Genomic DNA, 13,191 nt, shown 5'->3' on the forward strand with positions numbered 1-13,191 from the left:
CGGGGCTGGCGCTGGCCCAAGATGGAGGCGGCAGCGGCGGGTGCTGGGAACCTGGGCTGAGGCGGTGCCCGGGCGGGGGCGGGCTCGGGCTCGGGCTCGGAGCCGGGATGGAGACCCGCGAGCTGGGTATGGAAGCCATGGAGACCCTGACCGAGCTGGGGGACGAGCTCACGCTGGGAGACATCGACGGTGAGAGCGGGGAGTCCGCAGGGCGGGGAGCCCGGGCTCTGCCCGCCCCTCTTGGGGGGGGGGGTGCCTGGAGGTGGTGCGCACACTGCATAAATCACCTGTGGAACTCCTTGCCAGGGGATGTTGTGAAGGCCAAAAGTGTAAGGGGGTTAAAAAGAAGAACTAGATAAGTTCATGAAGGATCGGTCCATCAAGGGCTATTAGGCAGGAATGTAACCCCATGCATTGGGGGACCCTAAACCTCTGATTGCCAGAAGCTGGGACTGGATAACAGGGGTTGATCACTCCATAATTGCCTTGTTCTCTATGTGTCTCTTGGTGCTCTGGTACTGGCCACTGTCAGAAGACCGGCTACTGGGCTAGATGGATCATTGGTCTGACCCAGCATGCCATCTCTTATGTTCTTATGTGGTAGGTGTATGGGGGGGGGCACTGACATATGCCCAGGCTCTGCCCACCTCACTGGGGGGTACATCAAGGGGCACTACCATGTGTGTGGAGAGAGGTGCTGATGTGTGACTGGGCTGTGGTTGCTTCTTGCGGTGGCCTCAGCATGTGTGATTTCAAGTTTTGCCCACTCCCCTCTAAGGTATGTAGTGGGTGTATGGCCAGCTTGTGCTCCCCTCCCCTTTCTCTGATGGGGAGAGTGATGTGTGTGGCAGCTTAAGCCTGTGTCTTCCTCCACAGAATAGCTGGCAGGGGAATGAAATGTGTGGGGTTCAGTAACGCACATGTGGCCATCCACTCTGGGATGTGTAGCATAGGTGTGACGTACATGTGGCAAGCCTGTGATCACCTGCACAGTATCTAGCGGGGCAAAATCATTCAGTAGACTTGCAGGGTGCTTGGTAAAACTTGCGCCTTTAGATATGTCACGTCCTCTTATGATGTGCATTGTGAGGCCACCCCTGCAGTCCTGGATACATGTTCCTGCCTAGACAACATTTATGTACCCACCTAGGAATGTCTGTCTGTTATAGATATGAGTCACGTGTGGTGAAACTGTTCCCATCCCGCCCCAGGCAGGCATGCAATGTGTGTGTCCTATTCATTGGTCTTCCCATGATGTGTCTGCAGCATCCTGCGTGCCTCCATGTGAAACAGTACTGACATGAAGAAACGGAGGACTTATGGCACCTTAGAGACTAACAAATTTATTTGAGCATAAGCTTTCGTGAGCTACAGCTCAGCTAGCATGGTAGCTGCACCCTAGAAACCTGCTTTCTGCTAGTGTCAGGGGACTTCCTTAGGGGATAGAGGTGTGCCTGCTTGCTTTCTTCCTGTATCCCTACTGACTACCTTGTGTTATGGGTGTGTAGAATGTCTCTCAGAGCAGCATGTATACCAGTCTGTCAGTTTAAGACACTTATTTAAGAGTTTACAATGTGGAACTCTCTATCTAAAAATGCTGCTACTTTGATGTGTGGGAGCAGTCCTGTCACTTGCTGAACAATCTTGTTTAACTTGTACCCGCTGTTTTTTTTTAATGTTTTTCAAGGGACTGACTCACTCACTGTGAGTGGTGCTTAGATACCCGGGTGGTGAGTGTAGTATAGGAACCTATATGGAACATATTAGAATAATGCCCTTTCATTCTGGGACAGGTGCTCTGTCCCAGGTCTAGTAGGTCCTGTCCCTTTTTTCTAGTTCTTGTTTTTAGCTTCTTGGCAGTACTACCCAGCAGTAATAGGGATTACAAATATCTTTCTTAGAATCAAAGAAATTAGAGATGGAAGAGCCCAATTAAATCACATCTTTTATCCCAGCACCACCCTTGCTGAAATCAAGGCTTGGCTGTTTCCAACAGCATATTCCCCAGGGCTTTTTCAAAGTCAGTTTCAAATGACTCAAGTGATTTGGCTTCCACTAATTGCTATGAGAGGTCATTCTACAGATCATGTACCTTACTGTTAGAAAAGTTTTCCCTTTGTTCAGTTTCATCTTGTTGCTCCTTGTTACATCTCTTTGGATCACTCTAAACATTTCTTCCTTACTGTTTATACTCTTCATGTTTTTAGAGAACTCAGATGGTGGGGCAGTGCTGGAGAGGATGGGATTCTACTTTCCAGCAATGTGGGGCAACCAAAAACTTAGCTTCAACAAATGAGAGCTACTTACTTACTGCTTGACAGACAGCTCTTGTTGATTCCCCAGGGGCTGAAAATGAAAACTGACCTGCAAAAGACAGTGGAGATTTGCCAACCTGGCCTGATATTGGGCTAACTGCCTTTCCTTGCTTTGCTCACCAGTTGTGCCCTTGGGTGCATGAGGCTGAGGCAGTGGGTGTCTAATGGGTGCAACACAGGATTGAGTCAGATGTCCTTGAGTAATAACTGCAACTAATTTGCAGTGTAGCCTTGGGCAAATCAGTTATTGTTTCTCTCTGCTTCCCAGTCTGTAAAATGGGGGTCATATTCTTATCTTACAAGATTGTGGTAAGGCTTAATTACAGTAATTAATGGTTATGTTGTACCCTGAAGATTGAGTTACTCCATGCGAGTAATAAATAATATATGCTCTCCCTGAGGAGCTGCATGGGATGCTACTTACAGCTTGGACACTGAGGCAGGAGGCAAATTCTAATCAGTCTGCAGTCAGTGTTCTCCTTTGCTTTGAACTGAACATAAACATGAGTGCAACCAGAAGCTTATCAGGGAGGGAAGGGAAGCCCAGGAGCCTTTCTTCCTTCAGCAAATTGTGGTTCTATGTGCCTAGCCACTGATTTCCACCAGCTCAGTGGTTTGACTTTCTTTAAAACTTGGCAGCAACGGTGATGTTTAATGTTCATTTCTATTAAATACAAAAAATTATTTGAATAGATTATTTAAAATTAAATTTGAAATTGACTGATATATTTTTAAAAATAAACCTGTATGTATTTAAATAAAAAAACAAAATTCCGGTCACCATCCAAGGAGGAGACAGAAACATAATTCAAGTGTTGGACTAGTTCTTTGCATTTGTTTAATTAGTAAAGAGCTCAGCTTCTTTACTGATGTGATTGTGGTATTAAATCATGGGGGGACTCAATGTCACAACATTTTGTTGACATTTTATTGGTACAGGGTTGCCTAGAACTGTGTTCTGTAGTAACTTGTCTTGTTCTTCTTTAGTGGTTCACTCCTTTCAAACACATAAGGGCATATATAATCTTTGCAAAATAAGAGGTTCATCATTTAATTGCTAGCTGTTGGCAGCCTTCCATATTCCTGAAATCTTATTTTCTGGCTTTTGTGGTTTGCGTAGTTATTTTGCAGGTTTCCTCTCTCCTTCTTTGCTTTGGCAAATAGGTTTTAGGAGGGAGCGTTGTCATCTGGCTTTGTGTTTCTTACAATTCTTTGTATTTTATTCTCCTTATTGTACTACTACTAGCAAAGCTATATAGTTTCTGGAAAATGTTTTTGTTCCATATGCAGCCAAATTTCCTGAAATTCATCCTTTGGGGTTTTTTTGTTTTTGACTTTTTGGTCAAATTCACGTTAGGCAGCACTTGGTTACTGATAAAAGTGGGATTTGACTTGTTGATGAAGCAATATATTTGTAAACAAAAAACTCCTAAGATTCCAAGTCAGTAACTTCAGAAATTGTGAATAAATGCTCTTTAATACAAAACAGTTGAAAATTAGCTCCTAAATAGGAACTACCATGCTGGAACAAAACCTTGTCCAATTTAGACCTGTTTCCTGCCTCCAATAATAGCAGCTGATGAATTTTTCAGAGGAAACTGAAAAGCCTTGTTGTGTAAGACTACAGTGATAAGCATGGTGGGTATTTTATTCCTGACCCCAGCTGGTGATCAGTTTGACAGCTTATGAGGATAAATATCTTTTGTCATTTTATCCACGTTAGCACCGATGTAGATGTTTTCCTTATTTACAAATGTTTAATTTTCTTGACATTTTCCTACATCCTTCAATAGTATTTTGTGACAGGTTCATTGTATGCTGCATAAAAACGTATGTCCTTCATTCATTTGGCCAAAACCACAGTTAGTTTGATAAGTCTCTTGCCCCATCTGGTAGCTGTTTTCCTCCGATAGCTGATGTGCAGATGGAAAGTAAACTATTGGGCCTCTTGCAGCTGAAGTAACATCAACTTATTCTTGAGTATAACTAGGCTGGGGGGGGCGGGGGGAGGGGAGGAAATCTGTTTGGGCCTCCCAGACTTGAGTTTTTTTTTCTTTAAAATAGATTATCCTCACTCTTGGGGATTTATCCCATCAATTTACTGATATGCCCATTGGGTAGAAGTGAGACAGATTAATATGGTAAAAGGCATAGAGGATGCAAAGGTGCTGGATAATATTTACTTGCTTTTCTGCCATGGAGGCGCTGAAAATTAATTAGTTAATATGTATGTGGCATTTTGGAGGAGTGAAGTCCTATATAAATGCAGAGTATTAAGAGCTCTTCTGCTGTGTCTGTACAAACTGAGCCAACATCTTATGAAGAGCTCTCTTTTCCCCTACACTCCTACCTAGCCACCAAGGCAGCCTTATGGACTTATTGCACTCTGCAGGATAAAATGTAAGGATCTCTAGATTAGATCATTTTAGGGAGCAGCGCTGCTTTCATTTCTAATGTATTTTTCTTTGTTCCCATTGTTAATGGATCAATGCTTGCATTAGATTAATGATTGCTGTAGAACTCTAGCCTGGTTAGAAGGGACATGTATTGCAGGAGATCATGAGGCATGTTTATTTTTAAAATAAACACCTTTTTTAAAAAAAAAAAAAATCTAAGAACTAAATGTGGGCATTGCTTCCTCTCACCAAAGCCCTGTAGGATGATGGTTCCGCTAGGTTTTTCTCTTTCCCTTAGGTTTAAACTTTAACTTAAGCCGAATTCTTGTCCAAATTTCCCCACTTCTGAGGTGCTTATTGAGACAACTACCGTTTATTCCCTTACACTCCCCTAAAAGCTTGGTGGGAGAGTAACTGTTGGGTGGCGCTCTGCAATTGTTTTGTTCCTATATCACATCTGATTGCCTCAGAAGGCTGCTGTGTTAAAATGTGGGTTTTTGTAATGTCTGCGCTCATTTTGGAGATGGCTTTATTAATTCTTATTTGCGTGGGAGTTGCGGAACAGGCTGCAGTCAGACTCCGCATGGGTAGGTGCTGTTGCAGACTCTTCTTATGCAGCTCTTCTCCGTCTCACTCCTGACTGTAGCAACCTCCTCCCCACCACTGTTCTAGATGTGACCCCCTGCTGTCTGCAAATACTACTGTGTGTTTGTGTCATGTAGCCTCTCCTATTGCAGTCTTGGATCACCCTGAACCTCTGTCCCCTCTCTCCCACACTCACATAAGCTTCTGAACCTGACCTAATGATGGTGGAGGAATGGAGCAGTATGAGGATAGCACTTAAAATGTTTTCTTATTCTTTTCAGAGATGCTGCAGTTCGTCAGCAACCAGGTCGGGGAGTTTCCGGATCTGTTTTCAGAGCAGTTATGTGGCACCTTCCAGAGCAGTGGTGGAGGTAGCGCTGGTGGAACCTTGGACCATCCACTGCAGAGCTCATACAGCCAGGCACAGCTGCAGTCCTTCCCATCCACCACTGCCTCTCCCCAACTCCAGCCTGTGCAAGTCAAAGTGCCCCAGGCAACAGCACCTGCCCCTCAGCGATCTGCACCCCTCCTTCAGCCTCGTCCCCAGCTCCAGCCCCAGCTCCAACAGCAGACTGTGATGATTACTCCAACTTTCAGCTCTGCTCCCCAGACCAGGTTCATTCAGCAACCGCTAATATACCAGAATGCAGCCACAAGTTTTCAAGGTAGTGCCTGGGGGCTCAGAACACTGTATTTTTTATTTTGTAGTCATGAAAGAGCTACCTTTCAAAGAAAACTTAGGCATGATGGTTCTAGAGGATGCTGTTTGCCCAGTAATTCTAATTTATGACCTGGTCTTTGGGAAATCACTTGTATTGCATGAAGAGTTTCAATCTAAATGAAGTGTACTTTCACTCAGATTCAATGGGCAAGACAGGAAAACTCTAGTGTATGGGTTTCTAACTCTTTTCATATGATCTACTTGTGACCCATCTCCACTTGCTCACCTCAAACGTGGCCGCACAGTCCTTTGCATTGGCTTCTTAGGGGGGCTTTGTAGATGCTGCTTTAGGAATTGTCATAGTTTACTTTTGTACTGCTCCTAGCTGTGGGAGCAAAGGATAAACCCAGGACCTGAACTCTCATTCTCTCCCGTATGGCAGTATGTTTTGCCACTAGAAGGTTGAGCTGTCTTCCCTCTGTGACTGTATCCAGGGCAATAAAATAAGGGACTAAGGCGTGTGGTATGAGAGTTCAGGTACTCAGAGTAATGCTTTTGGTGAGTAGGGGCACTTCCCAGAAGTTTTAATTGGAACACATCTGACCTTAGTGCCTGGGAGCCCTAGTCATGGACCAGGACCCCCCTGAGCTAGGTGCTGGACAAACACAGAACAAAAAGCTCCTGCCCCGGGGGGCTAAAGTAATAATAATCATGAGCTCTCATTAAGATCAGTCATCATAGTTCTCTATTGCATGGGCATTGGATTCTGTTTTCATTTCAGGCGCTAAGAGCTGATGCAAGGATAAGTCACATGGAGTACTAATGGCAGCATTGTAGGGAAGGCCGGGCCAGAGACTCTGTTATAACTAAAGCGTTCAGCAGACAAAAGGGTGCCCAACCTCTTCCTCCCATGCTCTTGCCATTCAGCTGCTCCCAACTGGTCCCCAGTGCATCCCAGATTCTTTTGTGCTAGGTCCAGTGCCATTAAGGGAATTGTATGATAGTTCACAAGGTAGTGGTGGTGCCATGAGTTACCCACTAAGCCGTTTACAGACTTCTTGGGTGTCACAACCTCCAGACTGAGAGCCTCTCTGCTGTGCTATCCCTCACATCTTTCTCCTTTTCAGTGCTTCAGCCTCAAGTTCAGAGCCTGGTGACGTCCTCCCAAGTTCAGCCAGTGACCATCCAGCAGCAGGTGCAGACTGTGCAGGCTCAGAGGGTGTTCACGCAGGCTGCCAATGGCACCATCCAAACGCTAACCCCTGCCACAGTCCAGACAGTAGCTGCTCCTCAGGTCCAGCAAGTTCCAGTAAGTAAAAATATGGAATACGCAAAGAAGGGAGTGTCTAGTGCCCTCAGCAAATGCAGTGTGGAGGGCACAATTTGCAGAACTTCAGGGATCCCCAGGATCCATCGAGGGGGATATTGCAGGAGCAGGCTTGGCTGCTTGACTGATCCAAGGATGGGGTGTGCTGCGTGGGGCTAGGTGAGGCTTAGTTGCTTGATTGGTGCTGGGCTTACTCTGGGATCCTGAGTTGCTGGGTGTGGAAAGTGATTCTAACAAATCTTTCTGTTTCAAAAAAACAAAAAAAACAAAAAAAAAATCTTGCTTTATTTAACCCAGACAAAGGAGCTCCTTATTGTGAACATACCACTTGGAATATCTGTCCTGTCACATAGCACGATTAGATGTAGCACTGGGCAAACTTCACAAGGCTCTGTTTGATTAAGCATCTAAAAGTCTGGCTGCATAGTTATGTTATCCTGTGTGTCTAAGTTGCTTTGGTCAGCCAAACCAGACTGGAAATCTCATGCTAGCAGTCTTTTATGGTAGATTTCTAATTCTTCCTACTTTTGGTTAGGCTGCCAATAATATGTCTGCTTCTTCTATTCTTGTTAAAATTTCACCGATGCAGCTATTAGAGCCTTTTCCACTGTGGACTTCTGCTATATGGAACATCTTCCTGTATTTCTCTGCTGCTTCATCTCCTATCAAATCTTTTGAAAATATACCCACAAGAGTAAAGGGATCTGTTTTCTCCCTTTGCTATTATGTGAAGTGCTTCACCATAGGGTATACACTCTGTATGAAAGAGATTACTGAGGTTAAGCAAAACTGTATCTTGCCACTTCTTGTCCCACCCAGGATCCGGAATGGTGAAACAGCTGCAAAAATGGAAAAGCAAAGAAGAATATTTAGGGTGAAGGGTAACCACCCTTTACTGTTGGCTTCAATTTGAGTGAAGTTTGGGTTAACTGGTTATTTCGGCCAAATGAGGTTGTCATAAATATAAAGGGAAGGGTAAACACCTTTAAAATCCCTCCTGGCCAGAGGAAAAATCCTCTCACCTGTAAAGGGTTAAGAAGCTAGGATAACCTCGCTGGCACCTGACCAAAATGACCAATGAGGAGACAAGATACTTTCAAAAGCTGGGAGGAGGGAGAAAAACAAAGGGTCTGTGTCTGTCTGTGTGATGCTTTTGCCGGGGACAGAACAGGAATGGAGTCTTAGAATTTAGTAAGTAATCTAGCTAGATATGCGTTAGATTGATTTCTTTAAATGGCTGAGAAATTAAGCTGTGCTGAATAGAATGGATATTCCTGTCTGTGTCTTTTTGTAACTTAAGGTTTTGCCTAAAGGGATTCTTTATATTTGGAATTTAATTACCCTGTAAGGTATTACCATCCTGATTTTACAGAGGTGATTCTTTTTTACTTTTTACTTCTATTAAAATCCTTTTCAGAAACTGAATGCTTTTTCATTGTTCTTAAGATTCAAGGGTTTGGGTTTGTGGTCACCTATGCAAATTGGTGAGGATTTTTATCAAACCTTCCCCAGGAAGTGGGCTGCAAGGGTTGGGAGGATTTTGGGGGGAAAGATGTTTCCAAACAACGCTTTCCTAATAAATAAACCCAGATAAACGTTTGGTGGTGGCAGTGGAAGTTCAAGGGCAAAGGGTAAAATAGTTTGTACCTTGGGGAAGTTTTAACCTAAGCTGGTAAAAGCAAGCTTAGGAAGTTTTCATGCAGGTCCCCACATCTGTACCCTAGAGTTCAGAGTGGGGAAGGAACCTTGACAGAGGTAAAACCTGATTTTAATCCTCAGGCGATAGGTGAGAATAATGGAATCCTAGAAGAGACCTCGAGAGGTCATTGAGTCCAGCACCCTGCAGGACCAAGTACACCTAGACCATCCCAGACAGGTGTTTGTATAACCTGTTCTTAAAAATCTCCAATGATGGGGATTCCACAGCCTCCCTTGGAAGCCTATTACAAAGCTTCATTACTAAGAAAAACTTTTTAACTATAAGGGTATCTAATGTAAATCTCTCTTGCTGCAGATTAAGCCCATTACTTTTTGTCCTACTTTCAGAGGACATGGAGAACAATTGACCACCATCCTCTTTATAAGAGCCCTTAACCTATTTGAAGGCTGTTATCAGGATCTCCTCAGTCATCTTTTCTCAAGACTAAACGTGCCCAGGTTTTGAACCTTTCCTCATAGGTCAAGTTTTCTAAGCCTTTTATAATTTTTGTTGCTCTCCTCTGGACTTTGTCCACATCTTTCTTAAAGTATGGCACCCAGAGCTGGATGCAGTACTCCAGCTGAGACCTCACCACTGCCAAGTAGAGCAGAACAGTTACCCAATGCTATTAGACTTCTTCACAATTGCACCACATTGTTGACTCCTCTTCCATTTGTCATCCATTATACCGTCCAGATCCTTGTCAGAAGTACGATCGCTCAGCTAGTTGTTCCCTATTCTGTAGTTGTGCATTTGATTTTTCCTTCCTCAGTGTAGTAATTTGCATTTGTCTTTATTGAATTTCATCTTGTTGATTTCAAAACAATTCTCTAATTTGTCAAGGTTGTTTTGAATTCTAATCCTGTATGCCAAAAGCGCTTGCAGCCACTCCCAGCTTGGTGTCGTCTGCAGATTTTATAAGTGTACTTTCTACACCATTAAACAAGTCATTGATGAAAATATTGAGTTGTACTGGACTCAGGACTGACCCCTGTGGGACCCCACTAGGTACACCTCTTTATTTTGACACCAAATGGTTGATAACTACTCTCTGAGTACAGTCTTGCACCAATTGTGCACCCACATTAGAGTAATTTTGCCTAGTTTGCTCATGAGAATGTAATGTTGGACTCTGTCAAATGCCTTACTAAAATCAAGCTATTCCACATCTACAGCTTTCCCCTATCTCTTAGTCCAGTAACCCTGTCAAAGAAGGAAATTAGGTTGTTTTGGCATGTTCTTGACAAATGGCATGGTTCTTCACAAATTCCATGCTGGGTATACGTATAACCCATTATCCTTTAGATCAGAGGTGGGCAAACTACAGCCCATGGGCCACATCCGCCCTGCGGGACCATCCTACCTGGCTCCTGGCCCTGGAGGCTCACCCCTCCCCCTCCCTTGCAGCCTCAGCTCACTGCGCCAGTGGTGTAATGCTCTGGGCAGCGGGGCTGCAGAGCCCGGCCTGACCTGGTGCTCTGTGCTGCGCGGCTGCCTATCCTAGTGCAGCCGCTCCACCAGCTGCCGGCGCTCCAGGCAGCGCGGTAAGGAGGCGGGGGGGGTGGGCGGGGGTTGGATAGAGGGCAGGGGAGTTCGGGGGATTGTCAGGAGCTGGGGGTGTGGATAGGGGTCAGGGCAGTCAGAGGGTGGGGAATGGGGGCAGGGATCCGGGGGGGGGGCAGTCAGGAAGGAGAGAGGGTTGGATGGGGCAGCCGGGAGGCAGTCAGGGGCTGGGGGTCCGGGGGTGGTCAGGGGACAAAGTGGGGGGTTGGATGGGGCAGGAGTTCCTGGGGGCTTGCAAGGTATCAGTTAGGCTGACTGGTCTATAATTCCCCAAGACCTCTTTGTTCCTCTTTTTAAAGATAGGTACTGTTTGCCCTTCTCCAGTCCACTGGGATCTCACTCATGCTCCAAGAATTCTTGGAGCGTATGACTGGCAACTGTTCAGAAATTGATTCAGCTAGTTTCTTAAGGACCTTAGAGTGAATTTCATCAGGCCCTGCTGACTTGAATACATCTAACTTATCTAAATATTCTTGAACCTGTTCTTTCCCTATTTTGGCTTGCATTCCTTCCCCCTTGTTGTCAGTATTATGTTGAGTATCTGGTCACCATTAACTTTTTAGTGAAGACTGGAGCAAAATAGGCATTAAACTTCTCAGCTTTCTTGATGCCCCACTTATTAGCTCTCCTTCCCTGCTAAAAAGAGGACCTACATTTTCCTTTGTCTGTCTCTTGCTCCTACTGTGTCTGAAGAACCTCTTCTTACTGCCTTTTATGTTCCTTGCTAGTGGAATTCATTCTGTGCCTTGACTGTTCTGATTTTGTCTCTACGTGCCTGTGCTTTCTTTGTTGTACTCTTCCCTAGCAACTTGTCCAAAAAGGAATCCTGAAGAAAAAAAAAAAGATGGAAACATGATTTTTCAGGTAATTAAAGAGGTCCTGGTGGGCTGTATTGGCCTCTCTTGCTATTCTTCCTATCTTTTCTTTGCATTGGGATAGTTTTCAGTTGTGACTTTAACATTCTCTCCTTGAGAAACTGCCATATCACTTGAACTCCTTTAGATTGTCTTCCCATGGGACCTTACCTGCCAGTTCTGAGTTTGTTAAAATCTGCTTCTTTCAAGTCCATTGTCCTTGTTCTGCTGCTCTCATTCCTTCCTTTCCTTAGACTCATGAATCTCTCATTTCATGATCACTTTTCACCCAAATTACCTTCCACCTTTAACTCCACAATGAAACCGTCCCTGTTGATGAGAATCAAATCTAAAATGGCTGCCCCTCTTATGTCCTCCACTTTCTGAAATAAAAAGTTATCTCCAGTACATTCCAGGAACTTACTAGAGATTTTGTGTGTTGCTGTATTACTTTAACTACTCAGACATTTGTTGGAAAAGACCTCCACTACTATCAGGCTTGTGTTTTGGATATTTGTTTGTTCACCACCACCACCACATCCTCCTGACTTGGTGGTCTGTAATACCACCAGAAATGATGTGTTCAAGCCAGGTGGCTGCCAGAGGCTGTCTAACCCTGTTAGGTACTGAGTGCTCCCCCCAGTAAAATCGGGTATGTTCTCAGGGGAGCCAGTTATAGGTGCAACCACTCAGAGAGGAGACTTACGCCCACCCTTTTACTTTTGCATGTTAATTTCCCTATAGAAATTGACATGACTTGAAAACCAGTGGCCGTCTTGTTCCTCCCTTTCCCATCTTCCAGGTTTGCGTACAGGTTGTCTCATTGTGGAGTTTGTGTTGACTTCTGACGTTTGGAGAACGTCCTGGTGGTGTGGGGTGAGGGAAAAAGGGTTTACAGACCCCGGGCTTTTGCTACCTACCAACTCTTCATGCAGTCGGATAGGTCTGTTATGTGACAGGTTTGTGGTTACTGGAGATGGAGATGTATTTCCTGATGCTCACCTGCTGTGTTCCCATATTCTGTAACCCCTAGGTCCTGGTCCAGCCTCAGATCATAAAGACAGATTCTCTTGTCTTGACAACTTTGAAGGCAGATGGCAATCCAGTTATGGCTGCAGTTCATAATCCGGCCCTCACTACACTGACCACCCCTATTCAGACAACGGCACTGCAGGTACCGGTATGAACCTTTCCTCTAAGTTGTTGCCTCTCTCTTTTGTTAAGTGTTTGTTAGTGCTCTCCATGAGTGACGATGGGAGGGAGTTGGAGTGTTACACTGGTCATGCCCAAGATGAGGAATAGCCTCTCTCTTCCACCAAGGCTACATATGCAGATTGTGCATTTTTGGCAGTGTCTGCTGACCAGAGAGCAAAGACCAAGGGTAGACTCCTGTTTACCTTTTTCCTGCATTAGCTGGAGAGGAACATGACCAAATAATCTACTGCCATTTTAAAGCTCAGTGGAACAGGAGAGCACTCATAATTACAAGGTAGCAAACTTAAAATAGCTCAAAGAAACCTTAATGAACACTCTGAAACTTGCTACTACTGGATATTGTTGAGGCAAATGGCATGGTAAATTTCAAAAACAGATGTCTCTGTGAACAGCATCCTCAGTGACACTTAACTGTAATAGCGATTGCAGGAACTGTCAGGCATGCTTCATGGAACAGAAGCCTTGGGCCATACTTGTTAGCTGGTGCAATTGTGTGTTTTTTCTCTTCTCCCACAAAGGGATTCTCAAAGAGCTTTATTTCTCATTGTATGAAGGTAGCTTTGGAGATCCATTGGT

General features: G+C 44.7%; 1 protein-coding gene across 2 annotated transcripts in view; it reads left to right on the forward strand.

Moving 5' to 3' along the window:
- The first annotated feature begins 8 nt into the window (after positions 1 to 8).
- The window catches only part of SREBF2 (sterol regulatory element binding transcription factor 2), a 38,014-nt gene continuing 24,831 nt past the window's right edge, over positions 9 to 13,191 (forward strand). Inside the window, exons 1-4 of one of the 2 annotated variants that reach the window (XM_074941710.1) lie at positions 9 to 189; positions 5,578 to 5,961; positions 7,085 to 7,266; positions 12,434 to 12,580. In XM_074941710.1, the coding sequence (XP_074797811.1) occupies positions 108 to 189; positions 5,578 to 5,961; positions 7,085 to 7,266; positions 12,434 to 12,580 (795 nt within the window). In that variant the 5' untranslated portion in view covers positions 9 to 107. The remainder of the gene's footprint in view (positions 190 to 5,577; positions 5,962 to 7,084; positions 7,267 to 12,433; positions 12,581 to 13,191) is intronic. The other variant, XM_074941711.1, reaches the window with a different exon arrangement.

Source organism: Natator depressus, chromosome 1, assembly GCF_965152275.1.
Source record: "Natator depressus isolate rNatDep1 chromosome 1, rNatDep2.hap1, whole genome shotgun sequence".
Taxonomy (NCBI): domain Eukaryota; kingdom Metazoa; phylum Chordata; order Testudines; family Cheloniidae; genus Natator; species Natator depressus.